Raw genomic sequence first — 21,916 nt, 5'->3', positions numbered from 1 at the left:
CAGTTCCGCACAATCTTTTATTATTGATTCAGCTGTGCCATTGGACAGTATTTGCAGCTGTTTTTAGTGTTTCTAACCTGCAGCCAAGTACTAAGGGGAAGCTATGGAAAATGGCAAGCATTAAATGGTTCTGATCATCTCTAAAATCCATTCAGAAAGGATTGTAGACCGCAGTCTGCTCTTAAGAGAAAAAAATAATTGACAGCAAGAAACAGTTTTCAATTAGACACAGTTTCAAAGTTTAATTCTTTTAGTTTGAAAGGTTAAAGTCTAATTTTGAGCTTTAACTACAGTTTTTACTTAGCACTAAAATGATGACCTACAGTAACTGTGAATTATCAAGTGCACAAGAAAAGTCATCATGTGGTCTTTGCTATTGTCACAGGAAAGGCATACTGTTACAGTAAAAGAAAACATTTTAAAAATTGACAGTAAGAATTATGAATCCAACTGGCTATTTGAAATGGCTCCCTTCTCCTGTCCTTATTTCCTTTGTTTCTTTAATCCAAAATGAACATAAACTGGAGACAGAAAAATGAATAAAGATATTGAAGATACTGTCAGACTGAAAGGTTCAGCATTCACCTAAAATCATCTCCTCTTCTCTATCAGGAGTTTCTTTCGGAAGAACAACAGAGAGGTTCATACTTCTTACAAGTTGAAGCTATTCCTTATTTTAAGTGATGCTGAATGGACAGGGGTTGTTATTAAGTTATCTCCTGTATAAGATCTGCCTGTCTGAAGGCTGTCTGTGGAGTGTTACTTTTTGATAAAATGTTATCAGCATTTTATAATGGGGAACAAAATCTAATTAAACATGCTTTTTTTTTCTTCTGTGCAAAACTGCAAGATAAAGCTTGTCTAGATAGCCATGGGCAAAGAAAAAAAGAACCATTGTTAAAGACGATGCTACGAAGAGTAGAAGTTTTTAAATGTATCACAGACAAATGTGATAAAACAAAAGTAATGAAGTGCTTATTTTCACACTTGGCAGAGCAACATTCCTTAGCAGATGGCTCAAAACCTGAAGGCAGACCGCAATGCCTGAAGCAAACACAAACATACCCAAAGCTGTGGATGGATGAATGAATGAATGAATGAATGAAAGGGAGGGGGTAGCAGCTGGCACTGGGGGGGGGGGGGGAGCAAAGAGCATGACTATCACGATGGCAAATACGATGATGATGATGATGATGATTCCGATGAGCTTTGAGACTCACCGCTGCCTTCTCCGCTGGCTCAGCGAGCTCAGCAGGGAGAGGCTCCTGACTGGGCTCGGGGACAGGCTCTGGGGCCACAGTGTCCACAGCAGGGGCAGCAGCCTCAGCTGCAGGCTTTTTAGAAGACAGGGATGGAAGAACACCATTAAACACGCCACACACACACAGCTCCTCTCAGCCTAATACTAGTGTAGCCACACCTAAAACACCAGGCTTTATATGAGGTCTCTTGGATGTTCTGGATTTAGTCTGAAGAGTTCATAAGAAGCACTCTGTGACAGAATGAAATCATGTATTTTGTGGGGAAAAAAGCTGTATGTGATATACTGTACAAACACCCACGCACAGACACATCCTTCACAAATTATTTTACCAAAAACGGAAGCATTATCAAACCGGAAAACTATCAAGAAAGTATACAGCATGTATGCAGAAAAACAAATGTTTACTGTTTCTACCAACAAAGGCTATAGGCATATAAACAATGACATTTCTGCCACTTTGGTGATTTGTTTGTGTTACAGCTTTCAATGAAATACCGAGTCAAAAACATATAAAAAATACACTGAAATGCTAACAACATGTAAAAACTCTGTAAAATGTACAGATAATAACACTAGGAAAAACTAAATATTATTTAGGTTTAAAATTCAGGAATATCAATTTTCCCATATAGGGGTAGGTCAATTGCTTATGATTGGGTGTTTGTGTTCTGTATGCTTTTATACAGTATATTTTTGACATGAAATAAAGAACTTGTACTGTATATTTATGAAAAATAAGGCAAAGGAACAATTTTCATTGACCATGTTAATTGAATTGTTGAAAAAATTAGTCAAAAGTTCCAGAAGGTGTATAAGCAATATCCAGTAAGCAATAAAAAATGCAAATCAGAATTAAAACACATTTTGTTACGAGTCTAGGTTTGACATCTGTAAGACTATTGTCATTGTAAAACCACAAATATAGTAAATACCTGAAATTTAGTCATCTTCTTAATATAATGACATACGTATCACTGCAAATATACTGAGCCATATTTATATCCATCCATCCCCTTTATCTATAACCTCTTTATCTAATAAAGGGTCACAGAGGACCTGGAGCCTATCCCAGCAAGCCATGTACTTTACGTTATGATAATGTACTTTAAAAATAAACTTCACCTACAGCAATGTTTCTTTTTACCCAGGAAGTGCCAAACATACTTACTCAAAGAAGCCTCTACTAAATCTTTAAAGATCCATTCAGACTGGAATTATGACCAGGGTAACATTATGAAACGATTACTACCCTCACAAGACAGTTTGATACACTTGCTCAGTCCATGTATTTTTCCCTAGAGCAACCCCGGTCTTGAGTTCCAATCCAGGTAGTTTTATAGTTCTCTTATAGTCATAGATCTTATAGTTTCACATGTTTAACAACACTTGTAAGCTACTGATGCATCAAACAAGTAAAATGTTCAATTAAGTGAACTCAGGTCTTTGAGGGCTGAAGAGTACAGTACTTACAATTTACTCATTTTAGAAATTGGTGATTTAGTAGGGATCTTCAAAACCAGGAGATTCCTGATCTAGAGCAATAATATAAACTTGGAACTGAAAGCTTGATGAACTGTGGGCGAATTATCCTTTAATTCCTTTTAAAGCTACTGTTTTGAATCTCTGAGAAGTAACATGACCAGATGCAGTCTCTGCTCATGTCCTCAAGTCTCTCATTCAGTCTGAATGCCTTTGACCCATCTCTTTTTTTAATGTTAGAAACCCACATCAGAAAACAATTAAGAAAAAGTAATTAATAAAATTTTCCTCAAAAATCAGGCATACAGTACCTGATACACATACAACACATACAGAAGTAGTAATAAATATATAAACATTTTAAAATTCATTACTTATTACAGGCGGGGTTACAAAATATATTTTAGTTCAGATCAAGCACTTTTAAGCATTAAGAATTTTTTTTAAAAATTTCCAGCACTGAAATGGGTGACTCACCATTGCATCAAAAACACTCTGGTTGGAATCAGAGGTAAACACGGAAACCCCAGTGTCCAGCTTAGTCGTGAGAGAGAGAATTTAAACAAAAACAAGATTGTGTCACAAACATCATCCTAGCAATACAAGATTCATGCAATTTATAATTATTATGACTATGAGGTTGTCTAAGTAGTTTAAAGTGCAGCTGAGGAATCCACTTCAATTGTTATTTGAATAAGCCCTAGGTAACACTATATACAATCAAAGATATTGAATGTGTTTGTGGTGTAAAAAAAAACAATGCATGCCCATCTGTTGTGTTTTGTGGCTTGTTAGGTGAGTAATTATTGTAAAAGTCAAGGCAGACCTCTCACTGTCCCTAGATATTAGAATAAATTCCCCAGCGCATTTTAATTAGTGTCTAAGTTTCTTTTATTAAGCTTGCGGAGCACCACTGCATATTGAGTTGTAAATGTCAGAAGCCCTTTCAAGCGTTGCTGAAATTACTTCTTTGCCATTAATTTGTTTTCAGTGTGGAAGCAGGATTATTAGCTGTTCTAAGGCATTTAAGATGAAGTTCATGCCCTGTGGCTAATTCTGTAGTAACAGTAGGTGCCACATATAAAACTGATCCCAGTAATACTAGTTATACTCTAAATCTGAAGTCTTACAGTACATCCTGATTACAGGGCATAGGAGAGGGAGGCACCCATAGCTCTCTACTCATGGCCATGAATGAGATGGGAGTAGCTGCCTCCCTCATGGGTAGAAACACCCCACAGCAGACAATTAGTCTAAACGAATCTAACCCTAAATCATCAGACCTAAGTTGCATGTCTTTGGGAAACAGGATGAAACCAGAACAGCTGGCAAAACTTATGCAGGTACTGTAGAACATGTAAGACTGACCCTTAGGTCCCAGAATCAGACCCAGGACCCTGGAGCTGTGAGGCAGAAATGATAACCTCCATACCACCAAACCATCTCATTGGTATAGTCCTAGGCCACAATATTAGGAACCTTCACTAAAAAATAGGTTTGAACACAGCATGACATGCAGGCTAATCTTTGCAGTTCTCAAACATTTCTAGGTGACTTCCTTTTCATCCCTCTAGCCTTCTGATGATTGTGTGATGTGAGTAATATCATGATGGACTGAACTGCAGGTTGTACCAGTTCTTTCCAATTTTCCAGCTGTCCGAGTTTTTTTCTGGCCTGGAAAGGTGATGGCAGTCAGTTTCATGCTCCTCTAGCATTAATTATTAATAAACTATCATTAAAATTTTAACTAGAGAATGTATTTTAACTCCAGAAAGAGTATGTTTCCTGAGGGGAGGGGGGTAAAGACAATGCACTCTTTAAATTTCACGCCAATAATAGGGACTCTTTAGATCCTCTGCGAAAACTAACAAGACACAAAATAAATAACAAGAACATTGCATTGTACTGTATAAGCAGGTCGTACATGTTGCAGAGACACTCTTCTGTCTTGTAGTGACATTTAATGTTATGTAACAAATTAAAAAGATTACCAAAAGAAGAAGACTCCTGAATGCTGCCCTGAGATGACCAAAATGCGTCTCATACTCTTCTTTTCAGCTATATTTCAAACAATAATCTTTTTATGTCAGTGGTTTTATATTTTCACCGTAATTCAGAAATAACTGGCATACTGTAATTCTTTACATTTATCCTTGCGTGTTAAATATGTTTAAGGATATGGAATGTCTCTTGGCACATATGCTTACACATATGTCTAGCAATGACTGCTGTGTGTGATGGATTGTATTTTGCCCTTTAAGGTCAATAGGAAGTCAAATACATATCCATGTTTGTGTGAATCTTTCAGAAATGTTGGACTGTGATGATAGTACAAGGGAGACTTCCACATGAAAGATCCTGATAAACAATCAGAAGCAGCCATTGATTTTGTTACACAATTGTTTTTTCCTGCATAAATAAATACATTTGACACCCTCTTTCACTACCATTTCCAAGACATCAGTAGCACAGTCATTCTTAATAAATGCAGGTCTCTCAGGATCAAAATATTTCTGCATAAAATCACCAGCTTCAAGTTTCAGATATATTTTCATACAGACGATTTGGTATCCATTGTGGCACTACGTCATATATACAGTACATAAATATATAAAAACATAAGTCATAATGGTCTTATAACAATTCTGTTAGTTATTATCACTCATGAAGTTCACTTCTGATAAGTGAAAACTTTAGGGTAATGTTAGTAGAAGGAAAAATATGTTTTTGTATAATAATTATAAGACCATATGGTACTTAATTCAGAATAGAGAACACCAAACATGAACATTTGATTGTTCGTTGGTACTAGCCAGTAGGTGTGAAGGAATTAAGTAAAAACAGACTGTCTTAACATGAATGAGCACCAAGGACTGGAGTCTCCTTATGTCCAATCCATGTATTCTGCTGCTTGGCAGCATTTGGTAATTTGTAGATTAACAACTGAAGCATATTAACGTTTCAGAGTGTTTTTTACCTGGGAGAATCCGTTAAAAGCATTGTTGGACACCTATATTGAATCAGAAAGAAAGAAAATTACATTTCTATATGACTTGGAAATAAGATAGAATTGTGTAACAATGGTAATGGTGAATGATTATGACTTTTTTTTAAAACGTAATAGGCAGAGATACGGGAAAGGAGACTGGATACTGTAGGAAAGATCAGGGAGGAATGTTGTGAAACACTCGGTTCTGTGTCACATCTTGGGGAAGGGGGCTGTTGCTCTGAACTATTCTACGCTACGCACGGGTAGAAAATTAAGTACCTCTTCCTTCTCAGCATCTATTTCTTGGTATAACAATCCGAATCTCCGGTTTGCAACCTCATCTTCTGACAAGTCAGAGCTGTTGGTTTCATTATCTTTATGGCTGGACGAGCTCTCGATGCTAGCATTCCTGGAGTTCTCAGTTTCAAAGAGACCTGGCGCCTTGGACCGGTCTTTACCCGGCTCACCTGAGAAGTTACCTTCTTTCTCAGCATTTGCACTTCGTGTTGCGAGAAAGTCCTCTTTCTGGTCAGCATCTCCCCAGCTAGTGCCAGTGTCCCCCAGCCCATCAGTGGACCAAAAGCCACTGCTGTCGCTAATCTCTTGCCAGGGGTTGCTGCTGGTGCCTTCTTTATCAGCAGATGTGTCAGGGAATGATGGCCACTGTTCAAAGCCATTGGCTTGACTTTCAGAGGGGCTGGGGAAGCCCCAGTCCTCATTGCTTACCGTGGGTTCCCAGTTTTCTGGCCATATTGGGTTCTTATTAGCAGCCCAGGGGTCTGATACCCACCCTTCTGAATTTTCCGTGAACTGATCATGAACAATTTCGGCCACGTGACTACTATCCAACCTGTTGTCACTGTCCTGCATGTGAAGTGCATCTGGCTGGCAGGTGGCATCGTCTTTAAAGGGCTCAGCTAAACTCTCATTTTCAAAGGGATCATGTAAGCTCGAACATTTCTCCATAGGCACTATGACACTGGACACATCCTCAAACGTAGACCCATTGGACAAGGGAGTTTCTTTCTGTTCTTCCAAATCTCTCCTTGTAGACGCAGTTAGAAAACCAATGCTACCTGCTGCATTGCTGTCCTGGTTCTCAGGCTCCATAAGGATGGGTTCAGCTTGGCTTGTGCTACCCTGGTTTTCTGAGGTCTCCTCCACAACATTTTCTGGACTGTGCCTCTCTGCTTCCCCTTCTGTCAGTGTGTCAATGTCTTCTACAGCTGGAGGTTCGGTAGTGTCACATTCCCATTGCGTAGTCTGCTCTTCACTAGTCCAGTCTCCTGCTGTCTCATAATCAGGTCCTAGCCCACCTATAGGATCGTGCCCTGATAACCCAAACTCATAGGTGTATTGTGTGTCAGTGCTGTTGAAGCCCTGCACTAGCCTGAGTCCTGCCTCACTCCCCAGAGTGATGTCCTCTATCTCCTGCCCATATTCATTGGTAAATATAATCCCTGGCATCTTGAGCTCACTGCCATCCCAACTCTGCCTAAGAGATTCGGTACAAGTCTGCTCAACACCACTAGCCTCAGCCCCCTTGGTGTCCGTCAAGCCATGACCTACAGCACAGGGAACACAGTCTAGGTTCGGATCTGGACACTCAGTGGTTTCCCAGCTCCTAACCTCTGCTCCTGCAGCATCTCCCTCCTTCTCCTCCTGGGTTGCCTCTTCCCAGCTGTCCGCTGGTGGCCAGGCATGCCCTTTCTCTCCCTGGCCCTCTACAGCCTCCCCAGAGTGTGTAAATAACTGGCTAACATCTTCCATGGTCTCTTGCTCCCCCTGGGAAGATGGAAGTGGAGGAGGCAGCTCGGATTCTCCATACTCCAGGGAGGCCACCCCTCCATCACTTGGAACACTAAACTCTGTGGCCCAGTTTGTGGCAAAGCTGCTGCTCGAACCCTGGTCCAAATGTGACCGGGTAATGTCTTCTGCATTGTGACCTTGAGCACTGTCATCCATAGCGAGGTTACAGAGAGAAAGACTTTTTGAAGAGTCAGGCTTTGGATCAGCAAGACAAAGTAAAGAAAGAACAGAAAGCCATTTAAAATGAGAAAGAAATCCAAAAATTGATCAGATAAATTTAAAAAGAAACAAAAAAGGACAAAGCATGATATATAATTGTTTAAATATATTGGAAATGTCTAAAGCATAGCCAATGACATGCACTTGGAAGCAAAGGACACTGAATAAGATGACGCGCACATTTTTATGAGCAGAACAATTGTGTAAAAAATGTTTCTACGAACTAACATTACTGTACGTATACTGTAGCAAAGCAAAAGTCTTGTTTGAATCATCTAATCGTGATATCTAAATTCAGCTGTTCAGCTGACACCAATTTCCATGTCCTTCAAGTTTTTTTTAACTGCTTATAAGTTAATATAAACTCGATTAGAATTATATAATTGAAATTCATTAAATTTGACAAAATAACAATGTCTATGGTCAGAACTAATTCTTTTTCTAATGACTACTTACAGGTTGGGGAGGACCCGAACTTGCCTAAAAATAAACAAATAGAAACAAATAGATGGGTTTGTAACAATTTCATAAGCAGATAATTTTCAAATCTTAGCAATTGCTTTGCATCCTACTGTACTACACTTCATTATGTCATGCCTTTAGTGAGCTTAACAAGACAGAAGTCAGACATTAGCTCTGAATTAGAAACATAATACCATTCAGCAATATCAGTGTATGTTAATGGGCATATAGACATTGGCAGTATTGTATTGTATGTACAGGAAAACAATTAGAAATGATAAATTGTGACAATTGAGCATTACTGTAAATAAGGAATCTTTTGGGATAAAAGTGCTATCCCAAAGAGATGCAAATAATTATTCTCATAATTTATATAATGTTGTTTCCAATTATTCAGTCACGTGGATAGAAGCATCTTTCCTGTGTTTTAACTTGTGTTCAAACAAACCTGACCTACAGTAGTTAACTCTATTTGCAGAGACAAAGCTAAAACAAAACCCCTTCATACCTGTGAAGCACTTTCCTTGCTTCATCAAGCTTGTAAGAAACATGGTAACCTATAGGATTATTGTGCACCCTACTTTGATCATTCCAAAGTTGAAATCTACAGACTACAGAAAACATTGAAAACCTTTTTTTTCAGCTTTTTATCATTCCATCTTGGGATCAAAGACGGACGATTACTCCTTCCTTTAACACATTTAACATTATATGTGCAATGCAAACTGCAAGTCATTTCATTTTTACAATCATCCGCTATTCAGACTTGCTTGCATTGGAAAATCAGGCAAGTTCGTGTATTATGTTTATAGCAACAACAAAAACTAGAATAGTGTACTACATTTATTAAGACCAATCAAAACATTAAAAATTCATGAAAATAAAACCTTACCGTCCACAAATCCCATGGTAATGTCTACAAAACAGAACAACATGAGTAATTTACAGTATGTAGGCAATAACAGGCTACTTAATACATCTCACTTGTATTCCTCTGTTGGGTAACGATTACAGTTTGGTTCCAAATCCTTACTTAGAAAACAAAGAGCTGAATAATTTGTCATATCATTAAATAGCAACATGCATCATTATTTTTTCATGACTCCTGACTGAGGATTTCTTCACATTTTTGGTAATGAAATGAAACCAGATCAATCACAAAATGCAAATGTTTTCACAAAACGGGAGGAGAAGGCTTTGCCTAGAACAAAAAAGCCATCAAGTACTGTGATTTTAATCTGCAGTTATCCACTGTTGCTTTTGATGTTGTTTTATTTTCATGTAAACATGTTTTATTCTTTTTTTTTCAATTCCAGCCTCAGCATACTTAAATTAACAGATGACTACTGTACCTGTAAGAGCTTAACTGTTTTTCTACTTGTCAGTCCTTTAGCAAGAAAAGAATGCTCACTGCCTTTAAACCATGAAACTGATATATGAACTGAAAGCAATACTCATTAAAATATTTCAAGCAGGTAGCTGTGTCAACATGCTGAAGCTGCAAAGGAACAGGTAAAGGTTTATTTCATGCTGAAAAGGGAAGAAAAACACAACGTTTGGGCTATGGAGCCTTCTTCGGGTGTGACACGTTGTGTTTCTTTTCTTCTCTTTTCAGCATGGAATAAACCTTTACTTGTTATTCATTAAAATATGTTTATATGATTTATGTTAAATGGTGGTAAATGCTGTAATTTGGATGTGGCATATTTACTGCTGTTAATGTAAAGTCAAGGTAGTTGGCTTTCCTCTGATCAGTAAGGGGACATGAATGCACAAACACATGACAAAGTTTAACTAAATAGTTCCATTTCTCTGTGTGCATTCTAAATGCTTCTAAACCATGAAGAAAGTACCTCTGAGATGGCAGACTGCATCCTTCCAACTGGTGTTGTTGAGTCTGGTTTGAATGGGTCGAAGTCCAGATCTAGCAGAGATTCCTCTTTCACAGGCTCTGGCGCTACGTTCTACCAGGGAAAATAAAATTAGACAATTGATCTGATTTCCTCTCTCTGTTTGCTGGAAGAAATGAACGTAAAACTAATTTAAAAAAAATACTTATTTCCTAGCTGGTGAACTGTTTAAAACATGTATCCCCTTACAAATAACTTCTAAAAAACAATGAAGGTGACGAAGCTAAGCAAAAAGAATATCAGTGTTAAAACAACTTGGCAAAAACATGTGGTGTAACAGAATTGTGGTTCCCCCGAATTCTTCAGCTTTTTGTACAGTATATTTTAATGATTTTTAACATTTCAGTTGACCAATGCCTTTTCTGTTTGTGACTGAGTTGTTTAATTTATTTACAACAAGCTGAGGTGATTAAATATAAAGGGCAGCCTACTAAAATAAAGATTTGTTTGTATACACAAACACTTTACTAAACTATAAGCCTTACAGTATATATAGTAGTTAGTGTATACAAATACACAAACTTATATTTGCCTGTGTCTCCAAAATGATACATATTAAGCTGAGTTGGGGTTTGCATTTTTTTTTAAATTCCCGTTAGTTCTAAATACAGGCTGGGGAGGAGAGTTTTTCTGAAAGATGTGTAATAGCATAAAGACTGACTCCGAACTAAAGGAGCTCTTAAAGAAAAGGATGACTCATGGGGACATAAAAGCTGCTCTGGAGCTTGTTCTTTTCATGTCTGATCAAAAGGCAACTTGTCTCAGAGGCTCTAATAACCTGCTAAACCTCAGCAGCATGTTAGTTGTCAGAGAAGTAACAGGCACTGCATTTCCAGATACGTGCCCAAACCTCGCTCATAAAGCACCTTACTGTTTTCAGAGTGCCTTTCAAGAGACAGCTATCACGTCAAATACCACACAGGCCTGCTGCTCTTTCAATAATTCAAACATCCAAATTATCTTTTGTGCTATTTTTTGTCCTAGTGGGGGGGAGGGGGGAGCGTTAATTGACACTGTCATCAAATGTAATTTTGATCTTACATTCATCATCATGCTGGGTCACTCTTTGAATCGCTGCAGTAACGGGGCAAATCTTAGGATTTATGCCCCCAGAGCCTTGCCTTCAAAACAAGGATAATGATCTTCTTATTTGATTCTTTTATCTCCTCACATTCATTAACTCTAAAAGCCATTAAACAAAAACCTAAAAACAATAACACAAATGAAAATAGTAAAACAGGAAACTGTATATAGTACATACACTGTCTGAGCTCACATTACCCCTGTCTAGAAGGAGAAGATGGATACAATTTTTATTCCTTTAACATTCGTTATACTCTAAAGTTCACAACAAACAACGAATAGGGGGTTCCTGGTTTAAGGACTAATGTTGCCCAGATATTGGGAATGAGACAGAATAATAATAAGTTAAAGTGAGCTTGAGAGACAAACAGGAGACCACAATCAGGTGAACAAGGATTCTATGGTGGGGAGTAGTAGGATAAAAAGACAGATAGGTACGGAGGTGGCAAACCACGTCGAGCCTTTTATGTGAGGTGTCCCTAAATAGACTCCAGTTAGTTCAAAATGCGGCAGCTAGAGTACTCACAAGAACTAGAAAATATGAACATATTACTCCTGTTCTGTCATCTCTACATTGGCTTCCTGTTAAATTCCACATTGATTATAAATTGTTGTTGCTCACTTATAAAGCTCTGCATGGTCTTGGCCCACAATATTTGAGTGATCTTTTAGCCCCTTATAATCCCTCTTGTACACTTCGATCACAAGGAGCAGGTTACCTACAGTAGTTGTTCCTAAAATTAAAAAAGTCAAAGCTGGCAACAAAGCATTTTCTTATAGAGCTCCCCAATTATGAAATAGCCTTCCCACAGATGTACAGGATTCAGACACACTCTCAATGTTCAAATCTAGGCTAAAAACACATTTGTTTAGTCAAGCCTACAGATAAATACTTAGAAAAAACAGACCATGCAATACCAATTTCTGCTTTCATTGTCATTCACTAATACTTTGTTATCTTTTTTTTATCCATTCCTTCTGAGGTGGACTGTTTGGAGGCCCAGGTCCAGAATCCAGCTCCTTCTACCAGTCATAAAATCAATAGCCGATGCTCTACAAAGCCCTTCCTTACCTACTGTATCTGCTGAAGCCGATCATGCAGTCCTGCTCACTTGATCACCTGCCAGGCTTGGCTCTACAAGGCTACCGGACTGAATGACCCTGGCGTACTCTCCTGCCCCCCACCCCCGAACTCAACTTCTCTGTGAAAATCACAACTGAAGGAAACTAACTAAACATTCTGGACACTGTTAGACATCACCGTACATGAGCTGAAAAAACTACTTTGCTTTTCCCACCATGTAATACAAAATTTCATAGCTGTGCATTTTAATGAACCTGGTGTGGGCCAGAGAAGGATAGGCTCACCCTTTTGTGAGTCTTGGTTTGTCTCAAGGTTTCTTCCTACTTTAATCTGAGGGAGTTTTTCTGGCCATTGTCACCTTAGGCTTGCTCACTGGGGGTTCAGGCCAGGAAATCTGTAAAGCTGCTATGTGACAATGTCCATTGTAAAACGCGCTATACAAATAAAACTGAATTGAATTTAATTGAATTGAGGTGAGCATGAGGATTTTTGACACAGAACCTGATAGGGAGCACAAGGACTCCAGAAAATGAGTAATAGTATCACCTGTGACCTGGTCAGGATTCTGGCTGATGAATTCTGGACATACTGAAGTTTGTTTAGTGTGGATTTAGATATCCCAGCAAGTAGGGGCTTGCAGTAATACATTCTGGAAAAGATGAATGTGTTGACAAGCCTTTCTACTACAGTCAGAGACAACACAGGACATGTTGTTTCTGAGATGGAAGAATGATATTTCTTTGGCAATATTTTGCACATGTGGATCACCTGTCAAGCCTGGGTCAAATATTTCCCTGGATTTTTAAATTTAGATTAAAATTCAAGTGTCATGCACAGATAGGGCTACTGCATTGGCTTAAGGTACAGTCGTAGATGGGAAAGGCCAAGAAGCATGACCTCAATCTTGTTGCGGTTTAAATGAAGGAACTTGTTAGTCATCCAGGATTTTATATCAGAGATGCAGTTAGAGAGTGCAGAAACAGCTACTTCAAGTTTAGTATGGATGTAAACTTGAGCATCAACAGGACATAAATCATCATTCAGACTACGTGATTTTAATAACTGACCAAGCGGGAACATATAAATGCTAAATAGTAGGGGCCCCAGTATTGAGCCCCGAGGAACACTAGACTTAACAAATCCTTTTAGAACTTAAGAACTGAAAACCCCCAGAGAGGCAAAGTGTCGGTGGTCAGTAAAGTAAGAGATGAACCATTTAAAAGCAATGTCTCAAACTCCAGTCTCAAAATGAGAAAATAAGCTGTTATGATTAACTATCAAAACATGTGATATCAAAAGCAGCACTGAGGTCAAGGCGAATAAGGATAGATAGAGAACTGGAATCGGCAGCCATTACAAGATCGTTATTAACTTTAATAAGGTACTTTCAGTGCTGTGGAAAAGTCTGAAACCAGATTGGAGGGTTTGGAAGAGGCTATTTGCAATGAGATGGTTATTTAGTTGAATTGCAACAGCATGTTCTAAACTTTTTCTGAGATGTGGTAGGTTGGATATAGGACAAAAAGTGTTTAGATTGTCCAGGACCATGGTTGTTTATTTAGGCACTTGGGTAACTGAAGCCATTTTAAAGGCCGTTGGTACCACTTCAGTGGTCAAAGACTCATTTGAGGGCAGAAATAAAACAGTAAGAATGGGATCTAATAAACAGGTTACAGTAAAAAAAATCAGTTGCCCAGATATTTTTGAAAATAGCTATTTCTATGGTGTTCACTTCTTTGCTGTACATCCTGTTCATCCAAAGTAGTGCAGAAGATGATAAGAGAGAACCAGCATGTGAAGCTGATCAAGGATAAAACTGATAGCTGATAGTTCTCCTCTGATCAAAATACCCAAGTTTCCCCCATCCAAAAAAAAAGGTTATATTTAATTGGTCATTTGAACATTATTTTGGAGCATCCAAAAACATAGAAACGTGCATCACAACATTAAGAAAACTAGTGCAATACCTCAGATTTTACCAGAAGATTGATCCCTTACAGAGTGACTCCTCTGTTGGCTGGAGGCCATTATACATTACTTTAATATAACATGTGATTTGCTCTTATATGAACCTCTCAATTAGTGACTGATACTAACACGCTAATGGTTAAATTAGGGATTTGTTCCTTCTTGTAGCTGATAGTGAAATGACTTTGCTGAGAAACCGGTACAGTTTATTTTAAATTAAATATTCATTATGCTAAGGCTGTAAATGACTCATTAAGAATGGATTTGTTCAAGATGTTCTGTTTGCTAATGTGAAGGCAGAAACATTTAGAATCTTTTGTGACAGCACTAATCTTTTGTTTAACTATATAAAAGACCCTTCCAGTAAATACTGCTGCAAGTGTTTCATTTTTTATATATAATTAGATTAAGTATAAGTACCTTGCTACAATTAAAATAAAGCTGTCACCAGACAGAGCAAAAAAACCTGAATATTAAAACGCAATGCTGAAATGACACATAATTATAATAAATATAGAACTGAAAATACAAATTCATGATAACAACATTAAAGGAAGATCCTTATTCAGATTGCCAAAGGAATTAGACTTCATTTGGTGTGTATCAGAATTTTTAAATGAAGGAAAAGGGAATTCAAGCTGTATTACATTTTAGATTAGAGTTCCTAGATTCTAGAAAATTTTCATTTAAAAACGTGTTTTTAGTGAAATTAACCAAAAGCAATATTCCTGAAATTGCCTCATAACTTTTGGGCCCTAGATTCTGGACTGGCAGCCCTCTATGTGGACTTTGCTTGAATACATATATGTTTTCATTAGATGTTCTAGTTTTCTCCTACCTCCAAGAGACATGCTGGCTAAGTTAATTGCTGTTTTTTAATTGTCCCAGTGTGTCTGTGGGCTCTGTGATGGACTGACATCCCAGTCAGGGTGTAGTTCTGCCTTGTGCCCTATACTTCTGAGATGCCCAGTGTTTGGTCATGGATGGATGCATCTTCCAAAATGTGATTAATTTTTTTTTATAAATATACAGTTTATGAGTATTGCATGTAATATTGATCTGGTACATTGAACTGAATTTTCAAAGAAGCTTGGTTATTCATTAATGTTTTGGGATCTGTCTCTTTTTTTATTTACTGACAGTTTCAAAAGAGTAACAAATTTGGTACAGATTGACAACAAATCCCTGAAAGGAACATTTTCTCAAGAAGGACATTTTAAATAAATAAAATCATTATTGATTTTAACTTATTACAATGTTGCAGAGATTATTTGCATATTTTAAAGCATGTTCAATATTTTTTGTCCACTGAAAGATTATGTCAATAAAGTGACTAACTCGCTCTGTAGGTGGTCAGGCTTTTGCAATGTGACAGATTTGGGTTACGTGTGTGGGTCTTTTAAGGCTAGTAAAGAAAAAAACCAAAGCCTTTGTAAAAACAATGCCAAAGCATGACAATTTATGGTGGATCGACAGTAGGCATCTGAATTCAGAAAGTTACATTAAAAAATTGACAGTAGTGGGTGTTAAAGCAACATTTTTGTAAGCCAATTAACCATGTCCAAAACATCCAATGCCAATTTTATTCCACTCTGTTACTGGTAAAATAATTGTGTAGTTTGGTCAAATTCTGTTTACGATAGCACAACAAATATAAGCGGATAGCAATGCTTATTGTAGTGTTTGGCCCCAGCAGTAAGGACTAAGTAAGGACTGCAAAAACTCTCCTCACTTAAGAGGAATGAACAAGGGAGGCTGATACAAGGGTGAAGATGGGGTGAAGGGAGGAGTGCAAGAAAATACTGTATGTGCACAAAGTTGTACAGCAGGTGAGTATTTACAGTATACTGTACATAAGAGAGCAAAAGTGTGAAATTACAATTTGACTCCTTCTGAACTTGTGTCTAACTCCATTTCAGTAGGTAAGTCAAATTCTAAACACAACGAGACAGACATAAAGAACTTTTAACAAAACATTTTATAAAGGGGTGCTGAAGCATGCTGACGCAGCTACCCACCTGAACTAATTTTATAAAGGGGCATAATATTACAGTGTTTAGTATTACTTTGCCTAACTGAGGGAATGACAGCACTCGCTATAAGGTCAAGAATGTCAAAACCCCCAGACACGACTAAAGGGGTCCCCAAACCACAAACGCAGATATCTTCACAGTGAGGTTGGGGTTGAAGAGCTGCCTTTTGGATTTTAAAAAAAGTCGATAAAATGACTAGCCCCATAAAAATTATGCCATTTCCACCGTTTTTTTCTTTTTACAGTAATGACTTTTCCAGAAAAGATCATGTATTTCGTTCATTTTTTTCAACAGATCTTTAAATTTAACACACGAAGAAAAACATAGGAAAATGTCTATGAAGGACAATTAATGGATACAATGAATGAATGAGGAGCAGCAAATAGTCAGAAACTCTCAAACATAATGAAATCTGTATTTAATGAGAAGCACACAGCTGTGTGGTCAGCAGCACAATATTTTAAAATAAATATTAGGACTTGGTAATAGAACTGAAACACATCTGAGCTCTACAGCTAATATATCAGATAGATGGGTACCCAGAGTAAAGAGGTGATTTATTATATTCATTAAGGAAGATACAGGGTTGAAATACTCTGAGATTTCCCAGGAGGAAGTAGAGAACATCTGTAATATATCAAGACTAATCACAATGCCTGTGCTAAACAACCTTTTACCCACATGCATTTTCATTTAGAATGACTCTGCAGTGCTTCCAAACATAAGAGGCATGAACAGAAGCTGCTTTTGTGACACAAATTCTATTTCATAAAAAGAAAGATCATGTCAAAGGAGGCAAACCTTCCATGCACAATTGATTCAAGTCAGTAGGAAACAATTTTAAATTAATCAAACGTCAATGAGAACTCCACTCCACCTTAACTGCAGTAGAAGTCTTGATTCATACTGCAGATACATGTTTTGCAACACACTCGGTAGAAAAAAAATCTATACATCATAGAGAGACTAGAACACAAAGGATTGGAAGAGAAAGGCTTTACTGTAAATTCTGTTAAAATGCTGATTTTCTCTGAATATTTCTATGTACACTGAAATTTTGAATAAGAATACTGATGACAAACATGGCTAATGATAAATGTTATACTTTCCATCTTTTGAAGTGAGGACACTGGGAGTGAAAGTTTTAATATGGATTTTGTATTCCTTAAACCAGCAGAAAGTGTTGCACCACGATGAAGTTTTTGATGAGTAGACTTAAATCATGACTATATTAATCACTGAGTTCATAAATAAGTTATACAACAAGTAGGGTCTGCTGTATTTATACTGTAAAAATATTTTTAATTTGCCATGAATGCAATGTAAAATACATTCTGTATACAAAGTCAACTTTGCATATTATTGTGCACATATTTTCCAAATACTGATAATGTCCCCCAGACTGTTGCAAAAAATGTTGAGCAAATACATGTGCATAGTATAAACATAGAAAACCACAAAAAAATAAATGCTGAGGAAAGTTAACATAATAAAAGGGGAGGCAGGAGGTGAAACTGACCTGTGAAGGTGTGGTAACACTAATCTCAGGGACAAAGTTGTCATCAAACAGGCTGATGATCTGCTCCTGGTGCAGCTCCTTGGTTGGGGTGATCTTTGGAGGAGGGGGCACCGGAGGCCCCTTCCTGAGCTGGAAACCAGAGATAAATATTATTAAGTTCCCAAAACCTGGAATAATCAGCTTTGGTCCATAAGAGCCATACAACATCCAGAGGAAAATTACATTCATAACTAGTTCACCCATCCTTCAGCTTAGATATGTAGACTGCTACTGATGAATAGGACCATAGTTTAATTAAACACAGTAAGCTTTTCTCCAAGGTGCCAGGCCAAGAGAGTGAATCAGTAAAGTACATAATTCTGCCCAAGATATTCTTTCTGAAAAGAAGAAATCTTGTGTTTGATTCACAAACACACTGTTATTTTTGCCCGATCAACAAGATAATACAGTTGGATTTTTTTTCATCATTCAGAATATCCAAGGCTATCGTAAGTCTCAACATAAGGAAAAGCTCGTTTTCTCTCTTCTGTTTGCACTAGGACCCTCCCAGCACAGAGTAGAGCAAGCTGCCACGGCCTAATCCAGCCAGCACAAAGTTTAACTCATCAAGGACATGTGGCAATGGATCTTTGAGTGTAAAACTTCATTATTCACATTATAATTCTCGAGAGTTGAATTAGTATTCCAAACACTTGTTTGAAGTTTAGTTCATGATGGTAAATGCATATTTACTTGTACTGTATATGAGAATAAATGATCTAATTTTATCTAATAAGTTATCTAATTATAAGACCTATGAGCTAGACTATAAATGGCAGATTGTTTCACAGATATTTTCTATCACATTTTTGCTTATTATACATGTTTTAGTTATATTAATAAATTGTATATTGTATATTTAGAATCTGTGTGTGAGACTGTTATAATGTTTCGGTTCCTAAAAGTCATCAAGTACTCCCACAATTTACTATTCTATTTCAATTTACAAAGTTACAATTTCTGATTGTTGTAGCAGATTACAACCCCCACCACCTTCACCACGAATAATGTCTGCATTGTTATACAAAACATTTCAAAATGCCCAAATTACAATTTATCTCACAACCTCCACAAATCTGATATGAAAGGTCAAGACCCACAGAGAGTGTATCTTGTGACCTCAACATAATATTTTTTCACCCATGTCTGCAATGAGCCATCATGTGTTTGATGTATTTGATCACAGCACCCTTAATTGAACCTTATATGAAAGCAGAGTTTTATGGCTTCCTTTCTGTGAATCGGACAGCCCTGTGTGAGTGCCCTTCAATAATGGGATTCTTCTTTCAAGGTGTCCTGTACTACCTGTGATGGAGATTTGGGTCGCGCGGGTGCAGGCGAGGCGGGGGCCAGCATGTGGTTGGGGCTAGCTTCAGGGCTGCCAGGAGGCGACACTTGCTCTGGGGGCGATGGAGTCTTGGCAAGCCGTAGTGGGCCCGAATCACTGTGACAGTTGGAAGAGATGGATAGTTATTCATCAGGATGCAGATTCTTAACAACTAGCTGGATTGTTGAAGTGGTCAACTGCCTTGTTTGGAAAAATATGCTCAACTGTTTTATAATTGATAATACCACATACGTTACATTCTTGTTCTGACTAAACCAATAAATGAAAATGTTATATTTGAGCTAGTTTGATTATGGATTTTTCTGTATGAAAAAGAAGGTTGTTTAAAGAATAAACTGCATTGTCTCAGAATTATTATAATTATTATACTTAAAAAAACATTAATGATGCATTGTACTGGATAGCATTCAAAGTGCTGCTACAGTTCTGACACCTCTTTATCTTAAAAAATGATCAGTCCATGTTGCTGTCCAACCAATGAACATGCACTTCTTTTCAAAATCCAGACAACTTTTAATTATATTTTCCTGCAGGGATAAGGAAACCACACTTCACACAGGAAACACTGCAAACTTAGCATAAAGAATGTACTCCTTTTTCCTATTATAATTTTCAGAATTAATACTTAGATTTATATTAAAAAACATGTTAAGTGACATAGATCAAAGCGATTACATTGAGAAAATCCAGAGAATACAATGCTATGAGTTTGGACAGAGGTGTTAGATTGGATTTACATGTTCACATGAGAACAGCAGCAGAATGGAAATGGAGGTCTCGCAGTTAACAGATTTTGAAATTGTTGAGTCTGCTTGATCAGAAACATACATAGAAAAACTAGAGTCAGTTTAACTGTTGCCATATGTTATGACAGTTTAATTGAATTTAAGGTCAAGAACTATTTGACCAAGAAAACAAACTATGGCATGTCATGGATTAGAAGATGTTAGAAGAAACTCTTCATACTGTACTGTATACTGTATTATAGTTTTTATTGTTTCTGAGATAAACTACAACAGAATTAATATTGAAACTACTGTAAATTATATTTTTGTATTCCAAATATACAGTACTAAAATCCTTAAACATAATTTTGAAAATAACATATTTGCATTTTGACTTTATGTCAAGTAAAGGAGAAAAAGTGGTGGATTTACACCACAATTTATCAGGTGTTTAATTTTACATTTTATAGCTTATGAGAAAACCACTGGGACACAAGGAATTTTTGCTTTCCATTAGTTCCTGCTCTATCTCAGATTTCCCCTTTTCTGTTGTTTATCAAAGGTAAATAACGTACAGTAAGTGAATAAACTGTTCATTATGTAGATCTACACTAACACTGTCTTACTAAGGCTAAACTCAGTCCTTTTCTCTATAGTATTGCTGAAGCTTAGGAAGATTACCTTAGCAGCCTTCCCAATGCCACACTTAAGTCCAATACAAACTTCATGTGACACTCTTTTGACTCCAGCAAAAAGTATTTGTATGAATTCTCCAACAAGAGGTCCATCTTAATTACAATGTTCCTTTTAGGTCTTATTATTTCTATTTAGGAGTAATATCTTCCCATCATTTTGTTTGCTTTTTAACAGGTTCATTTACTACAGCATTGATTACAATTCTATAAATACTTAGCAATGATTAAATTGCTCAATTTTTAGTGAGGTCATTAATCTAGCTTCTTGGAGATGGAACAAAGAAGAAATGAGCCTCTAAGGCAGGAGAAAAAGAGGCATACAGAGAATCAGAAGAGAAAAAACAGTAGGATACTGAGAAAGAAAGACAGGAGGAGGCTAAATAGGACAGCGAGAGGGCTACTTTTACTTTTAAGATCTCAGTCTATGAAACACGTCTAGGTAATTTGAGCACTAAAGAGACCGGCCTTTTAACTAAAGTAAGGGACTGTTTGTTTATGGTTGTTGGAATATTTATTGCCGTTTCCGTGTTATTTTTAAGGCGAAAGAAACCTGTCGCTGGTTTACTGATGGCTATTTGCAATAAAGAAAAAGGTTTAGCAGGGAGAGATTTAGTCCTGCATTGGAAATTTTATTTTATCAGGCCTGCACAGGACCCTTGTTACTATAAGGGAAAGGTGAAAATACACACAACTTACAGCTAAACTGTATCTAACTAATAATACGTTGTTTTACTTTTCAAATTAAAAATCACACATGATTCTAGTATTCTACATTAGTACACCACGTTGAGCAGTACAGGCAGTCTGAATAAAATAAACCCTTATGTCTCAGTCAGTCATTAGGAATTTGGGTTGGTTCAGCACCCAGTCCTTACTTTTTGAATTTTTTTTTCAGAAAAAATAAAGTTTCATTTCCCTCAAATGAAAAACTATGAACTCATTTTTAGAAGTCCACGAAGCTTCATAGGTTTGGTGGATCCAGAAATTTAGCAACCACAGAGACAAAAAGAATGACAATAAGAATGAAACAAATGCGTCCTGCAGCATTATTTACTGTACAGTAGGTTGCATACTACTTCAATTGTTGTTACATCTGATATAAGCTAACAATGGAAGTGAAACACAGGACTGAGAGTTGGACCAATGCTAATGTATAACCCCATTTCAACAGAACACACAGACTGCATGATTAAAAACTTTGCATCCAATCATGACTCTGCGACAGAACCAAGATGTGCAAGCATCTAACACCAAATCATCTGTCTACTTACCGCCGGTTTCTTTGACATG

The 21,916-nt window shown here is 37.2% G+C and overlaps 1 protein-coding gene across 17 annotated transcripts in view; it reads right to left on the bottom strand.

Annotated features, from left to right (window-relative positions):
• Nucleotides 1–21,916, bottom strand: part of amph (amphiphysin) — a 116,432-nt gene that overhangs the window by 20,054 nt on the left and 74,462 nt on the right. For 9 of the 17 annotated variants that reach the window (XM_088643527.1, XM_088643528.1, XM_088643532.1 and 6 more), the window contains exons 10-18: nt 19,164–19,302; nt 17,820–17,948; nt 10,076–10,186; nt 9,115–9,138; nt 8,217–8,240; nt 7,362–7,736; nt 5,721–5,753; nt 3,221–3,280; nt 1,221–1,334 (exon numbers count right to left, since the gene is read on the bottom strand). In XM_088643527.1, the coding sequence (XP_088499653.1) occupies nt 1,221–1,334; nt 3,221–3,280; nt 5,721–5,753; nt 7,362–7,736; nt 8,217–8,240; nt 9,115–9,138; nt 10,076–10,186; nt 17,820–17,948; nt 19,164–19,302 (1,009 nt within the window). The other 8 variants (XM_088643534.1, XM_088643537.1, XM_088643540.1 and 5 more) reach the window with 6 other exon arrangements.

Source organism: Lepisosteus platostomus, chromosome 8 (assembly GCF_059453375.1).
Source record: "Lepisosteus platostomus isolate fLepPlt1 chromosome 8, fLepPlt1.hap1, whole genome shotgun sequence".
NCBI lineage: Eukaryota > Metazoa > Chordata > Actinopteri > Semionotiformes > Lepisosteidae > Lepisosteus > Lepisosteus platostomus.
Note: the sequence above shows the minus strand (reverse complement) of the source record. Positions and strands in the feature narration are given on the sequence as shown.